At 44.7% G+C, this 25,756-nt stretch overlaps 1 protein-coding gene across 1 annotated transcript in view; it reads left to right on the top strand.

Annotated features, from left to right (window-relative positions):
• The first annotated feature begins 748 nt into the window (after nucleotides 1-748).
• The window catches only part of PTPN12 (protein tyrosine phosphatase non-receptor type 12), a 78,113-nt gene continuing 53,105 nt past the window's right edge, over nucleotides 749-25,756 (top strand). Inside the window, exon 1 of the mRNA XM_070755104.1 lies at nucleotides 749-1,008. Within this exon, the coding sequence (XP_070611205.1) occupies nucleotides 910-1,008 (99 nt within the window). The 5' untranslated portion in view covers nucleotides 749-909. The remainder of the gene's footprint in view (nucleotides 1,009-25,756) is intronic.

Genomic DNA, 25,756 nt, shown 5'->3' with positions numbered 1-25,756 from the left:
GCTGTGCATGCACAGAAACCAAATCTTGTGCCGATGGGTGTGCGTGCGGCTTCCAGACGTGTGCGCACCCACGACGGTAATGCCGAAGATGGCAAGCTTTCGCTGTCGGGCAGGTGGAGGGGGTTGGACTAGATGACCTTCCAACTCTGTTAATTTAAGCTTTGGCCTGGAGGTGGAGCTCTTGCCTCACAGTCTGGAGGTTGAGAGTTCGACCCTAGGTAGAAGCAGATGTAGGGTGTCCTGCTTGGGCAGGGAGTTGGACTAGATGACCTCCAAGGTCCCTTTCCAACTCTGTTAATGTGTTTATTTTATTTATTTGTTTTGTCCAGTACATATTGGCGGCATGTTTAAATAAACCATCCTCTTCTGAAGGCCCTGTGTTTCCAATATTTATCTTACCCGTCCTCCCCCACAACCTCAATGGTACATCCCAAAGCCCTAGATCCGAAACCGTAGGATGAACCCATTCCCAGGGAATAACTTAGGGGTGGGCGCGTTTGAGATAAAAAGGAAGCTCTCCCGCGATACGGAGAGAAAGGCGGGACTTAAAGCGGCCTGAGCCAATCCTGGGGTGGGTGGGGAGGCTCGCGGCCGCCGCCGCCCAGCCAACGGCGGAGAGCCGGGGCCGCGCCTGCGCGCGCGCGGGAGGGGAGGGTGGGGGCAGTCCAGTCCAGCCGTGAGGGGGAGCCCGAGGAGGGAGGCTCGCGCGCCGTTTCGTCGTTGGCGGAGAACGAGCGAGAGGGCGGGAGGGAAGGGCGGGCAGCGGGGAGGAGGAAGTTGGGGGGCCCTCTTCGGGGGCGCTTGGCTGAGGAGGGGCCGGAAGTGGGGTGGGGGAGCGGGCCGGGATAAGCCGGGCGGCGGGGCGGCTCCCTCAGGCTGGGTCGCCGGGGCGTCGTCGGCGTCGGGAGGATGGAGCAGGAGGAGATCCTGAGGCGCTTCATCCAGCGCGTGAGGGCCATGAAGGACGCCGAGCGCCACGGGGAGGACAACTTCGCCGCCGACTTCATGGTACGTAACGCCGGGCTCGCTCTCTCTCAGGGGAGAGCGGGGGGGGGGAGAGAGGAGGAGAAGGGCGGGGCTTCCTCTTTGGCGGGGGGGGGGGAAGAGGAGGAGAGGGGGGGCTCCTGCGCAAGGATGCTCACCCGGGGAGGGGAGGGGGGAGGGAAGGAGGGATGCCGCCTTTTGTGTGGTGGCCCTGCCTGGAAGAGGCCTCCTTTCTCCCCCCCTTTTCTTTTTTTATTCCTCCTTTCCTTCCTTTCACCCTCCCTTCTTTTCCTTTCCCTTTTTCTTTCCCTCCTTTATCAGGCTCTCCTTTCTTTTCCTTTCTCCCCTTCTATCTCCTCTTCTTCCCCCCTTTACTCTCCTTTCCTTGTCTTTTCTTCCTTCCTTTGCTTCCTTCCCTCCTTTTTCTTCTTCCCTCCTTTATCAGGGTCTCCTTCCCCTTCCTTTCTCCCCTTGCACCTCCTCTTCTTTCCCCCTCTTTTCTTTCCCCTCTCTCTTTTTTCCTTCACCCCTCCCTCCCCTGTCTTTTTTTTCTTTCCTTCCTCCCTTTCCTTCCCTCCCTCCTCCCTCTCCTCCCCCTTTCCTTCCTCCTTACCACCCTTCCGCCCTTCCCTTTCTTTTTTCTTCTTCCTTCCCTCAATCCCTTTCTTTTTTCCTCTATCCCCCTTTATCAGGGTCTCTTTTCTTTTCTCCCCTTCCATCTTCTCTTTCCCCCCTCTCCCTTTTTTCCTTCCCTTCTTTCCCCTCTCTCTCTTTTCCTTCATCTCTCCCTCCCCTTTCTTTCTTTTTCTTTCCTTCCTCCCTTTCCTTCCCTTCATTCCCCCCATCCTTCCCTCACACCCTTTCCTTTTTTCTCTGCTCCACCCCTCTATCATTATCTCCTTCCTTTTCCTTCCCTTTCTTTTTTCTTTTCTCTCCTCTTTCCTTTCCTTGTCTTGTCTTCCTTCTTTCCTTTACTTCCCTCCTTCCTCCCCCCCCTCCCCTCCCCTGTTCCTTTCCTCCCTCCACCCCTCCCCTTTTTCCTTCCTCCATCATCCCCATTATCAGTCTCTCCTTTCTCCCCTTCCCTCTGCTTTCTCCCATCTTCTCTCCTTTCTCTTTCTTTTCTTCCTTCCCTCCATTCCCTCCTCTTTCTTTCTTCTCCTTCCTTACCTCATCCTCTTTCTTTTTTTCTTCCTCCATCCCTCTTTTATCAGTATCTCCTTCCCTCCCCTTCTTTCTCCCTTCCTCCCCCCCAGCATTCTTCCTTCCTGGGGTTTGCAGTCTTCATCAAGGTGGGCAAAATTCACCCTTTTTTTTTTTTTTTTAAATCCTTCTTCTGGACCGGTGATGTAATTCTTCCCTTTCCTTCTTTCTCCACACCGGCCTCTGTGTGAGTGAGACAGACACACACACACACACACACACACAGAGAAAAAGACAGACAGAGGACTCATTTTCCAGGTCCTGCCCCCCACCTTCTCCCCTTTGCATTAATGGGCAGTTCGTGGCCCTTTCCTCTCTGCTTGCCCTCTCTCTCTCTCCGCCTGTATTTTTCTCCTTTGATCTTTTTAGCTGGTAGCCTTCAAACGGGCCCCGTGCTGCCCCGTATTTAGCTAAACAATTGGTTCCAGCTCCATCTTCTTTGGATGTATTTTTACATTTCCTCCTTCTCCATTCCCCTCTTTTGGCTGTATGGGTGGGGTGACATCCATTTGGATTGTGGTGCAATTCCCTTGAAAGGATCAGTTCTAGGGCATCCTGTGGATGTCTGAGCTGAAAAGAACATGGGCAAAGAGCAACCCATTCTCCTTCCTTCCTTCCTTCCTTCCCTTCTTCCCTCCCTCCTTCCTTCCCTCCCTCCTTCCTTCCTTCCCTTCTTCCTTCCTTCTTTTCTTCCTTCCCTTCTTCCTTCCTTCCATCCTTCCCTCCTTCCTTCCTTCTTTACTTCCTTCCTTCCTTCTTTTCTTCCTTCCATCCTTCCTTCCTTTCTTCCTTCCCTTCTTTCTTCCTTCCTTCCCTTCTTTCTTCCTTCCTTCCTACCTACATTCCCTCCTTCCTTCCTTCCCTTCTTCCTTCCTACCTTCCTTCCATTCTTCCTTCCTTCTTTTCTTCCTTCCATCCATCCTTCCCTTCTTCCTTCCTTCCTTCCCTTCTTCCTTCCTTCCCTCCCTTCTTCCTCCCTTCTCCCTTCCTTCCTTTCTTTCTTCCTTCCCTCCTTCCTTCCCTCCCTCCTTCCTTCCCTCCCTCCTTCCTTCCCTCCTTCCTTCCCTCCTTCCTTCCTTCCTTCCCTCCTTCCTTCCTTCCCTTCTTCCTTCCCTCCCTCCTCCCTTCCTTCCTTCCCTCCCTCCCTCCTTCCTTCCTTCCCTTCTTCCTTCCTTCCTGCTTGCCTGCCTGCATTTTTGGGTTGGGAAGAGAGAAATTTCCAAGCCAACGTCAAAACTGAGCTGCCCGACGTATAAGAGGAGGGTGTTGAAGTGGCTGTGGGATCCTGGGAAAGACCCAGGAGCTATGGAAAGCTAGGTCAGGCTTGAGGCATGGGAAGAGGAGGTGGATTTAGGAATTCCTTTCCACCTCCTGGTCTTTGGAAAGCCTCTGGAAAGAAGCTCTTCTGGCTCAAAAGATCCCATTGTTCCTCCAGGGCAATTTTAAAAAAAGATCTAGAAAAACTGATGCAAATTAGCTTCTTCACATACTTTGAGGTTACCTTGGTGCGCGTTCGGCCAGCCGCCTTAAATATTGTTTCATAAATTTGGAATATACGTTGCAGGGAGTTTAAGAATTGTGGTCATGGCTTGTTTCATCACAAGCTCTTATGACTCTGTGTGTCCTTGTTGCGAAAACGAATGTGGGAATCCTTGAGTTCCAATAGGAGGGGACCTTTACCGTGAGAATGGAAGGCGTGAGAGCCGGGTGGGGCCTGGGAGGTCTTCTAGTCCAGCCCCTTGCTTCAAACAGGAGAACCTGAACTTGTCTTTCGTAAATTACTCAAGACTCACTTATCCCTCCAGGCACGGGGGAGTTGAAACACTTTCCCCCCTCCAGGCTTCTTTATATTTTGTTTCATGTTTGGTATGAATGTGCTGTTTGGTTTTTAAATATATGATAGGGTTTTATATGCTTCTTTTAATATTAGATTTGTTTTGTTATAATATTGTTTTTATTGTTGTGAGCCGCCCCGAGTCTTCGGAGAGGGGCGGCATACAAATCTAATAAATAGATAGATAGATGGATGGATGGATGGATGGATGGATGGATGGATGGATAGATAGATAGATACATAGATTAGATAGATAGATAGATAGATAGATAGATTGATAGATGATAGATAGATAGATAGATAGATAGATAGATTAGATAGATAGATAGATACGTAGATAGATACGTAGATAGGTAGATAGATAGATAGATAGATAGATTAGACAGATAAATAGATAGATAGATAGATAGATAGATAGATAGATAGATAGATAGATAGATAGATAGATAAATCAGATATGAGTGACTGTGTAGACCAGAGGTGTCAAACTCACAGTCGGTGTGCCGGATGCGTCATGTGATGGCCACGCCCACTTCCGGTTTAGCGAAGGGGGAAAAAATTCATGAGACGACAATGTGACAATGCTAGTCTAAACTGAAATACTTTGTATTCTCTGGACGGAAATATTTACCGCTCCTGATGCTCGCTGAGCTTGGCTCTTGGCTTGCAGACCTTTCGTCACCCAACTAGGTAACATCATCGGTGCAAGTGAACTGTGCGTTTTGCTCCCTGTAGACCAGTGATGGTGAACCTTTTTTCCCTCGGGTGCTGAAAGAGCATGACATTTAAGGGGTGACTTGATCGAAGGGTATAAAATCATGCATGGGATAGAAAAGGTGGATGGAGAAAAATTATTTTCTCTATCGCACAATACTAGGACGAGGGGGCCCTCCCTAAAGCTCATAGGCAAGAAAGTGAGGACAAATCAAGGGAAAGATTTCTTCACCCAGAGGGTCCTTGGTTGATGGGATTCCCTTCCAGAAGAGGTTGTGACAGCTGTCAGCCTGGAGAGCTTCAAGGCAGGATTAGACAGATTCATGGATGCCACGTGTATCCGTGGTTATTGAAATGGATGTCCAAGTGCCGCTTCTATGTTGGTTGAGGCAGGCAGGGTTCCCTTGGGTCCCATTTATTGCGGGTCAAGGGAAAGGGAGGGTCTTGCCTTCTCTTTCTGCTGAAGATCCCCATGATGGTGGGCCACTTTGTGACAAAGAATGCTGGACTCGATGGGCTTTTGCCTGATTCAGCAGGGCTCTTCTTATGTTCTTATGTTCATATGCGTGCACTATCGCAGATGCCTGAGTGCCCACACCCATAATTCAATGCCTGGGGAGGGTGAAAACAGCAACCCCTGCCCCTCAGAGGCCCTCTGGAGGCCAGAAACGGCCTCTTTCCCAACTTCTGGTGGGCCCAGCAGCCTCATATTTTTGCCCTCCCTAGGCTCCAAAGGCTTCCATGGAGCTGGGGGAGGTTAAAAACGCCATCCCCCTGGAGGATGCCTGGAAGCCAAAAATGCCCTCCCTGAGCCTCTGCAAGCAAAAAATGGCCTCCCAGAGCCTCTGCAAGACAGAAATGCCCTCCCAGAGCCTCTGCAAGACAAAAATCAGCTGGCTGGCACACATGCAGATTGGAGCTGAGATTGGTAAAGGTTGGCGTGCCAGCTGATATGGCTTCACCTGCCACCTGTGGCCTCCGTGCCATAGGTTCGTCATCACTGCTGTAGACTCTTGCAGGTAGTCCTTACCCTATGGCTATGATTGAACCCAAGCTTTTTGTTGCTAAGCGAGATGTTCCCGCCCCCCATTTTACCACTTGTCTTGTCCCTGTTGCTAAATGAATCTGGCTAAATTAACTAATAGGGGGAGTGATCACATGACCCTGGGAACATAACAGTGGTCATAAATACCAATCAGGTGATCACGTGACCCCTCCCCCCCCTCTAAATTTGAGCGGCCACTGAACGAACCAGTCGTGACAGCAATCATGGGCTTCCCCAGGTATGCCCATGACACATCAACACTCCACAGTCTGAATTGGTTGCCAATCAGTTTCCGGTCACAATTCAAAGTGTTGGTCATGACATATAAAGCCCTTCATGGCATCGGGCCAGAATATCTCCAAGACCGTCTTCTGCCGCACGAATTCAAGCGACTGGTTAGATCCCACAGAGTGGGCCTTCTCCGGTCCCGTCGACTAAACAGTGTCATCTGGCGGGACCCAGGGGAAGAGCCTTCTCTGTGGTGGCCCCAACCCTCTGGAACCAGCTCCCCCCAGAGATTAGAATTGCCCCCACCCTCCTTGTCTTTCGTAAACTTCTTAAAACACACCTCTGTCGCCAGGCATGGGGGAACTGAAACATCTCCCCCGGGCCTATACAGTTTATGCATGGTATGTTTGTGTCTATGTTTTCTTTTAATAAGTGACTTTTAATTATTAGATTTGTTATTTATTGTGTTATTGTTGTGAGTCGCCCCGAGTCTATGGAGAGGGGCGGCATATAAATCTAATAAATATATATATATATATATATATATATATACTACTAAGTACATGAACATGGAAACCGTCGCAAATTTGTAGAAATCCTAGTAAAATTTGATTCTAATTGTCCCCCGAAATACAGAGTACAGTATTGAGGTCTTAAGTGTGCTTTGTCCTGTGAGTTGCTGCAGTCTGGACGTAAGCTTTGGAAATATGCAGTGAATATTACATATTTTACTGTCATGAAAATTTTCTTTTAAGAGACCTGCTACAAATAAAATGCCTCTATAGCGCATCTTCTAAAAAAGTAAAATGCTTTCCATTTATATGTGAAGTGGGGGAGGGAGTGTTTTATCTGTATTGACTATATTTGAACCAATTGGTTTCCCAGCTTATGCAGCAAAATCCCAATTTAATGGACCCTTTGGAGGGCTGGTCCATTAAATCCAAATTTATTTCTCTTCCATCACTTTGCATCAATTACACAATTATGTAATTGACATTAATGGCAGCGTTTGCAATAAACCCTCTTTTTAATGGACAGGCCTTTGATTTAATGACTATTCATCCATGAGATGAAGCTTTTTGAATGAAAGATTTATCTGTTGGGCCCTTTACTGCGACATTGAGGCCTGGTCTACATGGGCTTTGTGTTTTTAGCCAATCTATACATTTCTAATATTCAAACATTAAGGTTTAGTCCAGGTTTCCTGCCTTAGGTAAGGCCCAAGAGGTTAGGCCTTCTCTGTTGCAGCTTAGCGTCCAAGATCAGCTTCTATGCTGATTTATTAATAAACTTTATTTATTAAACTCTGTGGGGAGCTGATTCCAGAGGGCTGGAGCCCTCACAGAGAAGGCTCTTCCCCATAGTCCTCAATTTACAACACTTCATTTAGTGTCCGTTCGAAGTTACAATGGCGCTGAAGAGAAACAAAAGCCAGAGTGGCACAGTGGTTAGAATGCAGCACTGCAGGCTATTTCAGCTAACCGCTAGCCGTAGTTCAACAGTTCAAACCTCACCACCAGCACAAGGTTGACTCAGCCTTCCTTCCTTCCGAGGTGGATAAAACAAGGACTCCGATTGTTGGGGGCAATATGATGATTCTGTAAACCACTTAGAGAGGCCTGTAAAAGTACTATGAAGCTGTATTTATTTAATTTTTATTTAATTTTATTTATTTAATATGCATGGTATGTTTGTGTGTATGTCTGGTTTTTAAAAAAAGGGTTTTTTAGATATTTTTAAATATTAGATTTGTTGTACATTGTTTTTTTGTTATTGCTGTGAGCCGCCCCGAGTCTATGGAGAGGGGCGGCATACAAATCTAATTAATAATAATAATAATAATAATAATAACAACAACAACAACAACAACAATATAATTTACGTTTGATATGTATGTGCTGTTTGGTTTTTAATTATGATAGGATTTTTAGTTAGTTTTTAGTTATTTTTAATATTAGATTTGTGCCATTATAATATTGTTTTTGCCGTTGTTGTGAGCCGCCCCGAGTCTTCGGAGAGGGGTGGCCTACAAATCTAATAAATTGAATTGAATAATAATAATTATTACTATTTATTTACTAATTGGGTTTGTATGCCGCCCCTCTCCGAGGACTCGTGGCGGTTCACAACACATCAAAGAAAACAGCATATAATATAAATTACTAAAATCCAATTAATATAATTAACTATCCTAAAACCCATTCTAAGATCCCTAGAGCATTAAAAATAATTCATTCACATTCGAATCACAAGCATATTTCATATTCATCGGCCAGAGGCTGGGATCTAGTGACCCCAAGCAGCATTGTCTAGTGGAGGAGGCCGACTCTGTGGGACCTCACCGGTCGCTGGGATTCATAGCTTGGTCTCGAATTCTACTGACCCTGTATCTTCTTACCTTGTCCCATCAGTTCCCGCAGATCAGTTTCATTGGCCGAATTTATCCTCTTATCCATAATCTCAAACTGAATATGATCCACCATGTACCAATTCCAATTTTGTATTGTCCATTTGCTCGCATCCTTCCAGCCTAGGACTATTACCGCCTGAGCGAGTGTCCCAGGGTCATGTGATCATTTAAAAAAAATGTTTTGGCACAACCCAGTAGGGGAGTCAACCGGGTTACTAATTTAACAACTGCAGTGTATTCACTTAACGAACGTGTCAAGGAAAGTCGTAAAATAGGGCAAAACTCACTTAACGCATGTCTTGTTGGGCTCCATTGTGGTTGTAAATGGAGGACCGCTTGCATTTTAATAGAGGCATGAAAAGTTGGCTTTTTCCGAGCATCCTACTGGCTGTTGGGTCAAATCCTGGTGGAATCGTTCACCCTGATCATCACTGACTACACCAAGATTTTCCGGGAAGTTTGCAAGATCGCTATGTAAAAAATGCAATTTGATGTTCGTGTTGCAACCTCACAACCTCATAATTCTCACAAGGCGTAGAGAAAAAAACTTGACACGGCAGAAGAAAACTAACCACAGTTTTGAAACCAGCGTGCCTGAATAACCATAAAAAAAACTCAAAAATCAAACTCAACAGACGACAAATTGTTCCCCAGTGGATGGGTGTCAACAAACTCAAACTCAACCCAGACAAGACGGAGTGGCTGTGGGTCTTGCCTCCCAAGGACAATTCCATCTGTCCGTCCATTACCCTGGGGGGGGAACTACTGACCCCCTCAGAGAGGGTTCGCAACTTGGGCGTCCTCCTCGATCCACAGCTGACATTGGAACATCATCTTTCGGCTGTTTCGAGGAGGGCGTTTGCCCAGGTTCGCCTGCTGCACCAATTGCGGCCCTATTTGGACAGGGAGTCATTGCTCACAGTCACTCATGCCCTCATCACCTCGAGGTTCGACTACTGCAACGCTCTCTACATGGGGCTGCCTTTGAAAAGTGTTCGGAAACTTCAGATCGTGCAGAACGCAGCCGCGAGAGCCGTTGTGGGGCTTCCAAGATTCGCCCACGTTTCTTCAACACTCCGTGGCTTGCATTGGCTGCCGATCAGTTTCCGGTCACAATTCAAAGTGTTGGTCATGACCTTTAAAGCCCTACATGGCATTGGACCAGATTACCTCCGGAACCGCCTGCTACCGCACGAATCCCAGCAACGGATAAGGTCCCACAGAGTTGGCCTTCTCCGGGACCCGTCGACTAAACAATGTCGTTTGGCGGGCCCCAGGGGAAGAGCCTTCTCTGTGGCGGCCCCGGCCCTCTGGAACCAACTCCCCCCGGAGATTAGAACTGCCCCCACCCTCCCTGTCTTTTGTAAACTACTCAAGACTCATTTATACCGCCAGGCATGGGGGAGTTAAGATATTCCTTCCCCCAAGGCCATTACAAGTTATGCATGGTATGTTTGTGTGTATGTTTGGTTTTATAATAAGGGTTTTTAGTTGTTTTATTTATTGGATTGTTACATGCTATTTTTATCATTGTTGTTAGCCGCCCCGAGTCTGCGGAGAGGAGCGGCATACAAATCCAATAAATAATAATAAATAATAATAATTATAATCCACCTCAGTCCTGCAGTATCAAAAACTTCAGCATCAGAGCTGATTTTTCCCCCCATCTGGGATTATTATTATTATTATTATTATTATTATTATTATTATTATTATTATTTATTGGATTTGTATGCCGCCCCTATCCGCAGACTCGGGGCGGCTAACAACAGCAGTAAAACAGTACAACAAAATCCAATACTAAAAAACAGTTAAAAACCCATTATATAAAGACCAATCATACATACAAACATACCATGCATAAAATAGTGAAGGCCTAGGGGGAAAGTGTATCTTAGTTCCCCCATGCCTGGCGGCAGAGGTGGGTTTTAAGCAGCTTACGAAAGGCAAGGAGGGTGGGGGCAATTCTAATCTCTGGGGGGAGTTGGTTCCAGAAAGTCGGGGCCGCCACAGAGAAGGCTCCTTCTCACGTGGAAATTGGCCTGCTCTGGTTTTGCTGTTGTGAGAAGGCTTTGAGACGATCCCAAACACGCCTGCTTTTTTTTGTATGTGTGTGTGTGTGTAAGATGGTTGTGTAAAAAGGATGTCGGTCATCCTCCCATTGTTCTCTTCCATTCTGACTTGCCGAAGTTCGCCGGATGTCTCGAGAGCCTATTCCAGGGAGAACACACAGTGTGTTTGTTTTAGTTGGCTTTCGACAATCCGTGGCGGCTCAGCTGCTCCGCTACTCTATAATGGCTCAATTTTTCTCGCCTGCGTAACACATCCTTGACAGCGAACACGGATATTCCAGTGCTTGATGATAAGACGGTCACGATAGAACATGGTTGCTGAACATGGGCTGTCTGGCTGATTCCAGATTTTTTAAACAAAATTATTCTGGTTATTTGTTTCTCGATTTGTCTTGTGTATGTTTTAAAAAAACAGCTTAAAAATAATGGGTCTCTTGGAAAATACAGGCAGTCCTCCTGCAAGATTTTAATTCATAGAAACGTAGAAACACAGAAGATTGAGGGCAGAAAAAGACCTCATGGTCCATCTAGTCTGCCCTTATACTATTTCCTGTATTTTATCTTAGGATGGATCTATGTGTATCCCAGGCATGTTTCAATTCAGTGACTGTGGATTTACCAACCACGTCTGCTGGAAGTTTGTTCCAAGGATCTACTACTCTTTCAGTCAAATAATATTTTCTCATGTTGCTTCTGATCTTTCCCCCAACTAACTTCAGATTGGGTCCCCTTGTTCTTTGTGTTCACTTTCCTATTAAAAACACTTCCCTCCTGAACCTTCTTTAACCCTTTCACATATTTAAATGTTTGGATCATGTCCCCCCTTTTCCTTCTGTCCTCCAGACTATACAGACTGAGTTCATGAAGTCTTTCCTGATACGTTTTATGCTTAAGACCTTCCACCATTCTTGTAGCCCGTCTTTGGACCCGTTCAATTTTGTCAATATCTTTTTGTAGCTGAGGTCTCCAGAACTGAACACAGTATTATTCCAAATGTGGTCTCACCAGCGCTCTATATAAGGGGATCACAATCTCCCTCTTCCTGCTTGTTATACCTCTAGCTATGCAGCCAAGCATCCTACTTGCTTTTCCTACCGCCCGACCACAATTATTCTTGACAATTATATCTTTTACGTACACTGAGAGCATATGCACCCATGACAAATTCCTTGTGTGTCCAATCACACTGAGAATTCTATTCTAATCTAATAAAATAATTTATTTAGACTAGATTGCTAGTCTGTCATGGATCAAGGCGAAGAACTACAGATTATTGGTGAGCCATCGTTTTCTGTCTTGCTAGAGTCTCTGTCTGAAGAACCTAGGGCTCACTGTGATAGATAGCGGCAATCCAGTTTGTTCCGGGAAGGACGTGTGTGTATGTTTATTGTGATGGTTGTGCAAAACATCTGAACATAACATCTGAGCGTTGGGCCAAGTCTGCCAAGGGATTAAACGAAGGGGAAGAGGGACCTTTGAGAAAAGGGGGCAGTTGTATTGTATTTTGTATTGTATTTATTAGATTTGTATGCCGCCCCTCTCCTTAGACTCGGGGCGGCTCACAACAAAATAAAACAGTTCATAGCAAATCTAATAATTTACAATTTAAAATATTTAAAAAACCCCATTATTAAGCAGACATACATACAAACATACCATACATAAATTGTATAGGCCCGGGGGAGATATCTCAATTCCCCCATGCCTGACGACAAAGGTAGGTTTTAAGGAGCTTGCGAAAGGCAAGGAGGGTGGGGGCAACTCTGATATCTGTGGGGAGCTGGTTCCAGAGGGTTGGGGCCACCACAGAGAAGGCTCTTCTCCTGGGTCCCACCAAATGACATTGTTTAGTCGACGGGACCCGGAGAAGGCCAACTCTGTGGGACCTAATCGGTCGCTGGGATTCGTGCAGCGGAAGGCGGTCCCGGAGATATTCTGGTCCGATGCCATGAAGGGCTTTATAGGTCATAACCAACACTTTGAATTGTGACCGGAAACTGATCGGCAACCAATGCAGACTGCGGAGTGTTGGTGTGACATTGCTTGGAGACTTGGTGAAGATCGCATGTGGGGATAGACAACTTTGCCCTGTGACGGTTGGAGAGGTTACCAGGCAAGGCCTTGCGTGTAACCGAATTCGTTACTTTGGAGGAAGGAGTTCGCGGGTGCCATTTACAAAATTCCCTTTCTGACGACTCTTCACTGGCCTGATCCAGGCAGTCCTCAGCTTTACGACCAAAAATAGAGCTGAAAATGTCCGTTGCTAAGTGAGACCGTCGAGTGAGTTTGGCCCTGTTGCGCACCACCTCCCTTGCCGCAGCTGTGTAGTGGACCGCTATAATTGGTACGTTAGCAATATGGTCGCTAAGTGAGCCCGACTTTCGCCAGGACACTGCAGCCCTGTGAGTCTGGTTGCCAAGGATCCGAATTTTGATAGCGTGGCTGTAGGGAAGCTGCGACGGTTGTAAGTGTGAAAAACGGACCTCAGCCACTTTCTTCAATGCTGTCGTAACTTCGAACATAGTTAGAGTATATGCTGTATGGTTTTTAATTGTTGGGGTTTTTATATATTTTTATTAGATTTGTCCCATTGTTACACTATTTCTTATTACTGTTGTGAGCCGCCCCGAGTCTTCGGAGAGGGGCGGCATAGAAATCTAATTAATAATAATAATAATAATAATAATAATAATAATAATAATAATAATAATAGAGGTATAACAAGCAGGAACAGGGAGATTGTGATCCCGCTGTATAGAGAGCTGGTGAGACCACATTTGGAATAGTACTGTGTCCAGTTCTGGAGACCTCACCTACAAAAAGATACGGATAAAATTGAACGGGTCCAAAGACGGGCTACAAAAACGGTGGAAGCTCTTAAGCATAAAACCTATCAGGAAAGACTTCATGGACTCCATCCGTATAATCTGCAGGACAGAAGGGAAAGGGGGGACATGATCGAAACATTTAAAGATGTAAAAGAGTTAAATAAGGTTCAGGAGGGAAGTGTTTTTAATAGGAAAGTGAACACAAGAACAAGGGGACACAATCTGAGGTTAGTTGGGGGAAAGATTGGAAGTAACATGAGAAAATATTATTTTACTGAAAGAGTAGTAGATGCTTGGAACAAACTTCCAGCAGGCGTGGTTGGTAACTGAATTGAAACATGCCTGGGATATACATATATCCATCCTAAGATAAAATACAGGAAATAGTATAAGGGCAGATTAGATGGACCATGAGGCCTTTTTCTGCCGTCAATCTTCTATGTTTCCATGAACAGTCACTAAGTGAAAGAGCTACTTCGCTGCGCTTATGTTTTTATTCTGTATTTATATAATTTACAAAGCGCAGACGGATGCGTTTAGAATAGTTTAGAATTTCTTCATCTTTGTCGAGTGTCCCATTTACAAATGAGAGAAGAAACGGGATCTTTGTTATGTGGCGCTATTTCAAAATATATTCTCAGGCGTAAATTCAGGCATTGCTTTAGCTCTTTCGCTGGAACGGCTGTTCAGTCATACTTTCCCGTTAGCCCAGTAAAAAATAGATCTTCCACTTTGGGAAGATTCCTCATCCCATGGCAACCAGATGAATTTATACTTTTAGAAAAATTTGAGGAAGGAGAAGCTAATGGGCAAATTGTAATGCTGGCAAAACCAGGATTACAGTAAAATGCCAATCAAAAAAGGACGGCTATGAATTATTGCTTCGGTTTGGGGCGATACTTGGATTAAAATCTCTGAGAATGGGTAGAGAGAGGATGTGTCAATTTTACTATTTTGCACACGAAAACGCATAGTGTGGAAAGATGCCGTGTGTGACAGTCATCAGGGAAAACTATGTTCATAGTTGTGTCAGCAGCAAAAAAATGGAAGATAAATTCTATTTTTGGCATTTTGTGGCGGCATTGATTGTACGACTTTATGAGAAGTATATGGAGTGACAACCTGAACTCATTTAATATAAATACCCTTCTTTGACTGACTGACTGATTGATTGATTGCACAAAAACTACATAGGCAGGGGGAGATATCTCAGTTCCCCCATGTTTGACGACAGAGGTGGGTTTTAAGGAGTTTACGAAAGGCAAGGAGGGTGGGGGCAGTTCTAATCTCTGGAGGGAGCTGATTCCAGAGGGTCGGGGCCGCCACAGAGAAGGCTCTTCCCCTGGGTCCCGCCAGACGACATTGTTTAGTCGACGGGACCCGGAGAAGACCAACTCTGTGGGACCTAACCGGCCGCTGCGGCAGAAGGCGGTCTCGCCGATATCCTATTTAACAGATATGAAGGTCATATCTCAATAGGAATAGAGTTGGAAGAGACCTTGGAGGTCTTCTACTCTGACCCCCTGCTCAAGCAGGGGACCTCTGTACCATTTCATCCAATCTTTTTAAAAATACCTCCTATGTTGGCACACACGCAACTTCTGGAAGCAAGCCATTCCACCGATTAATTGTCCTTACTGTCAGGAAATTTCTCCTTATCTCCATATTGGATCTGTCTTCAATGCCTCTCCTATCTTCTTAAAAAGCTCCAGTGATGGAGTGCCACAACTTCTGGAGGCCAGTCACCCTACTGTTTAATTGTTCTCACTGTCCGGAAACCCACACTTGTGATACGGGTTGCTGTATAAATATGAAGAATAAAAGAATACCCTATGTGTTTGTTTATTCTTTATGTTTCCAAAAATTCAATTTTAAAAAATTCCATAAATAATTTCTTATATATATATATATTTTTTTAAAATTACACATTTTAGAAAGAGCAATAAACATTGATATAGATATACAAATAAAAAAGAAAAGAAAGAAAAGGAAAAGAACAAAGGGAAAGAGAAAGAAAGGGAAAGAGAAGAAAAGAGAGAAAGAAAAAATTGTTACATAGCATATCGTTATTTTGATGTTTCAAAAAACAAACTACCGTATATGTATCACTATTACTTTACCTAGTCCATATTATCAATTATTTGCATTTCCAGTATGTTATTTACCATTACCAGTCAATGTATGATTTACTTATTTGTTTGGTTGTTTCTTCTAGTTTCAAGCCATTTGTAAAATAAATAATAATAAATAATTTCAGTAAGTCAGCTTTTTAGTTTTAATTATCTGGTAGCGGAAGGTTTGAAGAAAATTAGAAGAGAGAATACTGTTCGTTCGTTCGTTCGTTCCTTCTTTCCCTCCCTCCTTACTTACTTACTTATTATTTATTATTATTTATTGGATTTGTATGCTGCCCCTCTCCGCAGACTCCCTTCCTTCCTTCCTTCCTTCCTTCCTTCCATCCATCCATCCATCCATCCATCCATCCATCCATCCATCCATCCACTTGTGATGTTATCTAGCAGGTGGCAACTTGAAAGCTCAGTTCTGACAGCTTGGGGGTATTGCTGAAATGTCGCTCCTAATAAATGGCTCTATTTCCTTTGAAGTTGGGCTCGTGGCCCGTAAAACTTCATAGCAGGTTTTGCAATATTCCTGTAATTCGGCATTCAGGGGGAAATTGAGAGAATTCGCCCTGTCCTTTAAAAAAAAAAGATTAAAAACCCTGTAATTTGTGTAAGACTCTTGAAAGGACATCACCCCCCCTTTAAAAAAAAACAAAAACCTAAGTGCACCCGGTAGTATGGCTGATTTTTACGCCCACCTTATTCTCTGAGATGGAAACCGCATAACCGCCTACGCAATAGCCAAGCTTATTATCGCAGCAGTTAAAACAAGGCAACAACTGACATCAAACACACACACAGAGTCTTCCTTTCTCTTTCCTTGTCTTTGAACTTTTAAAAAAATATTTTATCGCTTGCTGATCTCTGTTTGTAAATACAAAATTTGAATTTGAGTACCGCGTATGCCTTCTGCGAGTGTGTAATTTATAGCGGTCTCTAGATGATTCCAGAATTGAAATCCTTTAGGGAAGAAAGCGCAGAATAGATTCTTAAAATCTGAATCTGCCCTGGGTTTTTCCCGGCCATATTAGTATTTTTTCTTAACAAGGCAACCAAATCAAATACTAAGATTTTTATTAATATTGCTTCTTCATTGCTTATTTGACCCCTATGACAATCATTAAGTGTCGTACCACATGATTCTTGACAAATGTATATTTTATTTTATGTACGCTGAGAGCATATGCACCAAGACAAATTCCTTGTGTGTCCAATCACACTTGGCCAATAAAATTCTATTCTATTCTATTCTATTCTATAAGAGATGTTTGGAAAGGACATTCTTGATGGCTCTGTGGGTAATGTCTTGATTGATGGAGACATGGAAGTAGTAGTCCTCTCCTTAAAAAACACAATTGAGCCCAAAATACCTGTGGCTAACTGAGTCCTTTGCTTAAGTAAATGTTGTACCTGTTTTGAGGATCGGTTTTGTACCCGTATTGGTTTTTCTGTCAAATAAAAAAAAATGCTGTATTTTAAAATATGAGAAATATTCTTCTGCATGAACAGAGCAACTTGGAAAAATTATATTTATTTTTTGGAGCAGCGTGTTTGCAATGTTGTATTATGGGGGACCCCAAACTTGGCAACTTTTAAGACTTAAGAATTCTGGGAGTTGAAGTCCACAAGTCTTAAAAGTTGCCACGTTTGAAGACCTCTGTTGTAGTACAATCTTACAGAAGCTGGCCTATCCATCCACCATTGAAAGGCAGAGCAGATAACATTTTTATCTATCTATCTATCTATCTATCTATCTATCTATCTATCTATCTATCTATCTATCTATCTATCTATCTATCTATTTATTAGATTTGTATGCCGCCCCCTCTCCGAAGACTCGGGGTGGCTCACAACAATAATAAAAAAAAATATTCTAGCGAAATTTTCTTTTCTTTAGAGATAAATCCCTCCCTTTCTGTTCTTCACTCCCAAATTTTTCCTCCACAAATGTGCTTAATTGGTTTAGGCAAGGAAATTATTTTGCTTGGAGGAAAAGAAATGTACCAGAAAAAAAGAAAGGGAGAAAATAAAGAAAATGACCAAAAAATGCCTTAAAGAATGGTTTAGCCATGGTTTGATGAGCAGGAAGTTCACTTAAAAAAAAAAAACCTGTTTTGGTGGCATCATTCCACTGAGTCCCGTCATCGGGGATTGCAAATCTATTTATTACGGGTGATCAAAAGGAATGTTTCCCAATTCATCTGGGAGAGAGCAAATTTCTTCCCAGAATTAGATGTGGCTTTTTAATTCTGTCCATAGTGGTCATTGTACCCATTTTTCAGAAGCTTGATCTGTTAAGGGCTTATTACTTAAATAGTCTTGTGTTGTTTTGAACACAGAAGTGACCCCTGGTTCTAAATAGGAACCATTGCAACATTACATTTCTTTTTTTCTCTTTTTTTTAAACTAGTGGTGAGGTTATTGAAGTTGAAGGCCCAAGGGTTTTCTAGGCTGTTTGTTTAATCTCAGCTGAGCCCTGCTACAAACGGGCCTTTTGTAGAAAAAAGCATGTTCCTTGGTGGTTGGCAAGTAGGCAAATAGGACGAGGGCACATTTGACAAGTTTTGTCCATTAAAAGAGCTGAGTTTTTAAAAGGGTTTTATTTTTGTTGTTTGAAGATTGAGATTGTGACCTTAATAGTCTCATGCATTGAGTTTGCATCTCACCATCAGTTTTTCCTCTTTCCTTCTTTTCTCTCCTTTCCTACCCTCTTCTTCCTTTCCTTTCCTCTTTCCTTCTTTCCTCTCCTCTTCTTCCTTTCCTCCTTTCCCACCCTCTTCTTTCCTTCCTTTCCTTTCCTTTCCTTCTTTGCTCTCCTCTTCTTTCCTCTCCTCCTTTCCCACCCTCTTCTTTCCTTCCTTTCCTTTCCTTTCCTTCTTTCCTCTCCTCCTTTCCTACCCTCTCCTTTCCTACCCTCTTCTTCCTTTCCTTTCCTCTTTCCTCTCCTCTCCTTTCCTACCCTCTTCTTCCTTTCCTTTCCTCTTTCCTCTCCTCTTCTTCCTTTCCTCTTCCCTCTCCTCTCCTTTCCTATCCTCTTCTTCCTTTCCTTTCCTCTTTCCTTCTTTCCTCTCCTCCTTTCCCACCCTCTTCTTTCCTTCCTTTCCTTTCCTTTCCTCTTTCCTTCTTTCCTCTCCTCTTCTTTCCTCTCCTCTCCTTTCCTACCCTCTTCTTCCTTTCCTTTCCTCTTTCCTTCTTTCCTCTCCTCTTCTTCCTTTCCTCTTTCCTCTCCTCTCCTTTCCTACCCTCTTCTTCCTTTTTTCCTCTTTCCTTCTTTCCTCTCCTCCTTTCCCACCCTCTTCTTTCCTTCCTTTCCTTTCCTTTCCTCTTTCCTTCTTTCCTCTCCTCTTCTTTCCTCTCCTCTCCTTTCCTACCCTCTTCTTCCTTTCCTTTCCTCTTTCCTTCTTTCCTCTCCTCTTCTTCCTTTCCTCTTTCCTCTCCTCTCCTTTCCTACCCTCTTCTTCCTTTTTTCCTCTTTCCTTCTTTCCTCTCCTCCTTTCCCACCCTCTTCTTTCCTTCCTTTCCTTTCCTTTCCTCTTTCCTTCTTTCCTCTCCTCTTCTTTCCTCTCCTCCTTTCCTACCCTCTCCTTTCCTACCCTCTTCTTCCTTTCCTTTCCTCTTTCCTCTCCTCTCCTCCTTTCCCACCCTCTTCTTTCTTTCCTTTCCTTTCCTCTTTCCTCTCCTCTTCTTCCTTTCCTCTTTCCTCTCCTCTCCTTTCCTATCCTCTTCTTCCTTTCCTTTCCTTTCCTTCTTTCCTCTCCTCTTCTTTCCTCTCCTCCTTTCCCACCCTCTTCTTTCCTTCCTTTCCTTTCCTTTCCTCTTTCCTTCTTTCCTCTCCTCTTCTTCCTTTCCTCCTTTCCCACCCTCTTCTTTCCTTCCTTTCCTTTCCTTTCCTCTTTCCTTCTTTCCTCTCATCCTTTCCTACCCTCTCCTTTCCTACCCTCTTCTTCCTTTCCTTTCCTCTTTCCTCTCCTCTCCTACCCTCTTCTTCCTTTCCTTTCCTCTTTCCTCTCCTCTTCTTCCTTTCCTCTTTCCTCTCCTCTCCTTTCCTATCCTCTTCTTCCTTTCCTTTCCTCTTTCCTTCTTTCCTCTCCTTTCCTACCCTCTTCTTCCTTTCCTTTCCTCTTTCCTTCTTTCCTCTCCTCTTCTTTCCTCTCCTCCTTTCCTACCCTCTTCTTTCCTTCCTTTCCTTTCCTTTCCTCTTTCCTTCTTTCCTCTCCTCCTTTCCTACCCTCTCCTTTCCTACCCTCTTCTTCCTTTCCTTTCCTCTTTCCTCTCCTCTCCTTTCCTACCCTCTTCTTCCTTTCCTTTCCTCTTTCCTCTCCTCTTCTTCCTTTCCTCTTTCCTCTCCTCTCCTTTCCTATCCTCTTCTTCCTTTCCTCTTTCCTTCTTTCCTCTCCTCCTTTCCCACCCTCTTCTTTCCTTCCTTTCCTTTCCTTTCCTCTTTCCTTCTTTCCTCTCCTCTTCTTTCCTCTCCTCTCCTTTCCTACCCTCTTCTTCCTTTCCTTTCCTCTTTCCTTCTTTCCTCTCCTCCTTTCCCACCCTCTTCTTTCCTTCCTTTCCTTTCCTTTCCTCTTTCCTTCTTTCCTCTCCTCTTCTTTCCTCTCCTCTCCTTTCCTACCCTCTTCTTCCTTTCCTTTCCTCTTTCCTTCTTTCCTCTCCTCTTCTTCCTTTCCTCTTTCCTCTCCTCTCCTTTCCTACCCTCTTCTTCCTTTTTTTCCTCTTTCCTTCTTTCCTCTCCTCCTTTCCCACCCTCTTCTTTCCTTCCTTTCCTTTCCTTTCCTCTTTCCTTCTTTCCTCTCCTCTTCTTTCCTCTCCTCCTTTCCTACCCTCTTCTTCCTTTCCTTTCCTCTTTCCTCTCCTCTCCTCCTTTCCCACCCTCTTCTTTCTTTCCTTTCCTTTCCTCTTTCCTTCTTTCCTCTCCTCTTCTTCCTTTCCTCTTTCCTCTCCTCTCCTTTCCTATCCTCTTCTTCCTTTCCTTTCCTTTCCTTCTTTCCTCTCCTCTTCTTTCCTCTCCTCCTTTCCCACCCTCTTCTTTCCTTCCTTTCCTTTCCTTTCCTCTTTCCTTCTTTCCTCTCCTCTTCTTCCTTTCCTCCTTTCCCACCCTCTTCTTTCCTTCCTTTCCTTTCCTCTTTCCTTCTTTCCTCTCCTCCTTTCCTACCCTCTCCTTTCCTACCCTCTTCTTCCTTTCCTTTCCTCTTTCCTCTCCTCTCCTTTCCTACCCTCTTCTTCCTTTCCTTTCCTCTTTCCTCTCCTCTTCTTCCTTTCCTCTTTCCTCTCCTCTCCTTTCCTATCCTCTTCTTCCTTTCCTCTTTCCTTCTTTCCTCTCCTCCTTTCCCACCCTCTTCTTTCCTTCCTTTCCTTTCCTCTTTCCTTCTTTCCTCTCCTCTTCTTTCCTCTCCTCTCCTTTCCTACCCTCTTCTTCCTTTCCTTTCCTCTTTCCTTCTTTCCTCTCCTCCTTTCCCACCCTCTTCTTTCCTTCCTTTCCTTTCCTTTCCTCTTTCCTTCTTTCCTCTCCTCTTCTTTCCTCTCCTCCTTTCCTACCCTCTTCTTCCTTTCCTTTCCTCTTTCCTCTCCTCTCCTCCTTTCCCACCCTCTTCTTTCTTTCCTTTCCTTTCCTCTTTCCTTCTTTCCTCTCCTCTTCTTCCTTTCCTCTTTCCTCTCCTCTCCTTTCCTATCCTCTTCTTCCTTTCCTTTCCTTTCCTTCTTTCCTCTCCTCTTCTTTCCTCTCCTCCTTTCCCACCCTCTTCTTTCCTTCCTTTCCTTTCCTTTCCTCTTTCCTTCTTTCCTCTCCTCTTCTTCCTTTCCTCCTTTCCCACCCTCTTCTTTCCTTCCTTTCCTTTCCTTTCCTCTTTCCTTCTTTCCTCTCATCCTTTCCTACCCTCTCCTTTCCTACCCTCTTCTTCCTTTCCTTTCCTCTTTCCTCTCCTCTCCTTTCCTACCCTCTTCTTCCTTTCCTTTCCTCTTTCCTCTCCTCTTCTTCCTTTCCTCTTTCCTCTCCTCTCCTTTCCTATCCTCTTCTTCCTTTCCTTTCCTCTTTCCTTCTTTCCTCTCCTCTTCTTTCCTCTCCTCCTTTCCTACCCTCTTCTTTCCTTCCTTTCCTTTCCTCTTTCCTTCTTTCCTCTCCTCTTCTTCCTTTCCTCTTTCCTTCTTTCCTCTTCTTCCTTTCCTTTCATTTCCTTTGTATCCTCTCCTCCTTTTCATTCCTTCTTTCCTCTCCTCTCCTTTCCTACCCTCTTCTTCCTTTCCTTTCCTCCTTCTTTCCTTTCCTTCTTTCCTCTCTTCTCCTTCTTTCCTCCCCTCTTCCTTTCCTCCCTTCCCTTCCCCTTTTTTTCCTTTCCTTTCCCATATTCCATCCCTTTCCTTCCCATTCCTTCCCCCCCTTCTCTTTCCTCTTGTAGAGATTGTCAGTCATCCAGGTCATGGTTATCCCAAAGTTGCTTTTACAGGAGGCAACTGGACTTCCTTGTTTCCCCCCCACCTTTGAAGACGTTTCTCTTCTCATCCTTCAGTTGGGAACCTCCCCCTCTCCCCTCCCTTCTTTTTCCTACTTCTTTCCTCCATTCCTACAGAAGGAAACCCTCTTCTGCCTTTACATGGAGATGCCAGGGTCCCTTAGAGCTGCTCATACAATTGCTGTTCTCCCCTGATCCTTTTGATAGGGGTCATCAAACTTGCAAGGGTCACATGATACATCGTCGCGCCTTTGCTAAACTGGGCGTGGCCAGCACTTGACGCCTGCGGGCTGCGAGTTTTGACACCTCTGCTTTAGATCGAGGCCCTAACCATAATGGTAGCCCCCTGGCTTGATCTTTATTTATTTATTTATTTATTTATTATTTAGATTTGTATGCCATCCCTCTCCGCAGACTCAGGGCGGCTCACAGCAGGATACAACAATTCATGACAAATCTAAATAATGTAAAATATTTAAAACCCCCATATTTCTAAACAAACATACACACAAACATACCATGCATAACTTGTACATGCCAGGGGGAGGTGATTCAGTTCCTCCATGCCTGACGACAAAGGTGGGTTTTAAGGAGTTTACGAAAGGCAGGGAGAGTAGGGGCAGTTCTAATCTCTGGGGGGAGTTGGTTCCAGAGAGTCGGGGCCGCCACAGAGAAGGCTCTTCCCCTTGGGCCCGCCAAACAACATTGTTTAGTTGACGGCCCACTCTGTGGGACCTAATCGGTCGCTGGGATTCGTACAGCAGAAGGTGGTCCCGGAGATATTCTGGTCCAGTGCCATGAAGGGCTTTAAAGGTCATAACCAACACTTTGAATTGTGACCGGAAATTGATCGGCAGCCAATGCAGACTGCGGAGTGTTGGAGTGACATGGGCATACTTAGGTAAACCCATGACTGCTCTCGCAGCTGCATTCTGCACGATCTGAAGTTTCCGAACACTTTTCAAAGGCAGCCCCATGTAGAGAGCGTTACAGTAGTCGAACCTCGAGGTGATGAGGGCATGAGTGACTGTGAGCAGTGACTCCCAGTCCAGATAGGGCCGCAACTGGTGCACCAGGCGAACCTGGGCAAACGCCCCCCTCGCCACAGCTGAAAGATGGTTCTCTAATGTGAGCTGTGGATCGAGGAGGACGCCCAAGTTGCGGACCCTCTCCGAGGGGGTCAATAATTCCCCCCCCCCCAGGGTGATGGACGGACAGATGGGATTGTCCTTGGGAGGCAGAACCCACAGCCACTCCGTCTTATCAGGGTTGAGTTTGAGTCTGTTGACACCCATCCAGGCCCCAACAGCCTCCAGACACCGGCACATCACTTCCACTGCTTCGTTGACTGGACATGGGGTGGAGATGTAAAGCTGGGTATCATCAGCGTACTGATGATACCTCACCCCATGCCCTTGGATGATCTCACCCAGCGGTTTCATGTAGATATTGAATAGCAGGGGGGAGAGGACCGACCCCTGAGGCACCCCACAAGGGAGAGACCTCGGAGTCGACCTCTGACCCCCCACTAACACCGACTGCGGCCGGAGAGGTAGGATTAGAACCACTGAAGAACAGTGCCTCCCACCCCCAACCCCTCCAGCCGGTGCAGAAGGATAGAAAGCCTTATTTAGGAAGGAATGTTTTCTTAAAAGCATTTGATAAAACCTAAGAAAGATAGCTGAGGTGGCTGGACTTCTGCCAGTTCTCTTCGCTACTACCGTTTAACTCACACGGCCCCAATAACTCACTCCGCAGTGTGGCCTCCTGAGATGAGTCAGGAGTATAAAGCAACCGACCACAATCGAGGCATTTTATTGGTCTCCAGGAATTGCTAACAAAAGAAATTTCGTTGACGGCAGGCAAGCGTAATACAAATTCTACCGACACCAGCCATGGTGAATTACTTTCACAACTTGAGAAGTTCTTTTTTCTGGCACCTTGGAGGTATTTTTTATTTTTTTTGCAAATGGGCTGTCCGTATTTATGGCCGTCGGTTGTTCTTGGCAAGCGTAAAAGTTGTCGCCTTAGGCGAGTTACGAATTATTATTTTAACACTAGGTTTTTAAAGTTTAATTTGTTTGGCACTTAAGACAGTTATTCATGCGAAAAAAAGAGGGTAATACACCTGATTTCGTATTATAAAAATACTGTTTCTACTATAGGTAGTCCTTGACTTATCAACATCCTTTTAATGACCATTCAAAGTTACAAGTGGAAGAAGTGGTTTAAAAGTGGTAAGAGTACTTATGACCGTTGCAAAACACACACACAGTCTCATGATCAAAATTCGGACTCCTGGCAACTATAAAGCCCTTCATGGCATCGGACCCGAATACCTCCGGAACCGCCTTCTACCGCACGAATCCCAGCGGCCGATAAGGTCCCACAGAGTTGGCCTTCTCCGGGTCCCGTCGACCAAACAATGTCGTTTGGCGGGCCCCAGGGGAAGAGCCTTCTCTGTGGAGGCCCCGGCCCTCTGGAATCAACTATGTATGTGCTGTATGGTTTTTAAATTGTTGGGGTTTTTTAATATAATTTTATTATTCAATTTGTTCCATTGTTATACTGTTTTTATTACTGTTGTTTTATTACTGTCTTCGGAGAGGGGCGGCATACAAATCTAATAAATTGAATTGAATTGAACTGTCTTGTATTTATGATGGTTGCACTGTCTGGGGGGGGGGTGGCAGGGGGAGTTTCACACAATCCCCCTTTGCGTCCTTCGGACAAGCAAAGCCAAAGATGGAAACCAGAACTTCACCGAGCTTCAGTGATTTGCATAACAACCACGGCAAAATGGTGTTAAAAAAAGGGACGTGGCTCACTTAACAATCGTCAGTCTTAAGCAATGGAACTTTAGAGTTCAATTGTGGTCATAAGTGGAGGTCAGCCTGTAACAGTCAATTGTAAATAAGTGAAGTCTGGTTTATCCTTCTTAGTCATACTGAGATAGGGCGACTATCTGATGTTGTGGCATCCTTTGACTGGAGGTCGTTCGTGCTGCTTTACTTGAAATCTGATGTAGCAAAATATCCGAATGTAATTTGCAAGTAAGGTTAATTCATCTGTATTTTGTAAAGGCAATTCTTTGTGGGTCATGTGAAGAATGAGTACACAAGAGGCTCATTTTATGAAACCGGTCGTTGTCGCATTTCCTGTTGTGGCGTTCAGAACCACTTTGAAAAAACTGGCTACAGAAACTACACTTGTGCCTAAAAGCCACGTGGCTGGATTTTGAGAAACACTACCCAAAATTACACAAACTAGAATAGAAATTCTCTTTACATGCCTCACAAATATACCTCGGGGAGCCTCTTGAAATATTATGTATACTATGTATTGAACGGGTCCAAAGACGGGCTACAAGAATGGTGGAAGGTCTTAAGCATCAAACGTATCAGGAAAGACTTCATGAACTCCATCTGTATAGTCTGGAGGACAGAAGGAAAAGGGGGCACATGATCGAAACATTTAAATATGTTAAAGGGTTAAATAAGGTTCAGGAGGGAAGTGTTTTTAATAGGAAAGTGAACACAAGAACAAGGGGACACAATCTGAAGTTAGTTGGGGGAAAGATCAAAAGCAACATGAGAAAATATTATTTCATTGAAAGAGTAGTAGATCCTTGGAACAAACTTCCAGCAGACGTGGTTGGTAAATCCACAGTAACTGAATTTAAACATGCCTGGGATAAACATAGATCCATCCTAAGATAAAATACAGAAAATAGTATAAGGGCAGACTAGAGGACCATGAGGTCTTTTTCTGCCGTCAGTCTTCTATGTTTCTATGTTTCTATACATATATAGTAAATAAACCCCGCTATACGGTGCTGGACTTCATCTCCCTGAACACGAAGA

Source organism: Erythrolamprus reginae, chromosome 6 (genome assembly GCF_031021105.1).
Source record: "Erythrolamprus reginae isolate rEryReg1 chromosome 6, rEryReg1.hap1, whole genome shotgun sequence".
Classification (NCBI taxonomy): Eukaryota; Metazoa; Chordata; class Lepidosauria; order Squamata; family Dipsadidae; genus Erythrolamprus; species Erythrolamprus reginae.
Note: the sequence above shows the minus strand (reverse complement) of the source record. Positions and strands in the feature narration are given on the sequence as shown.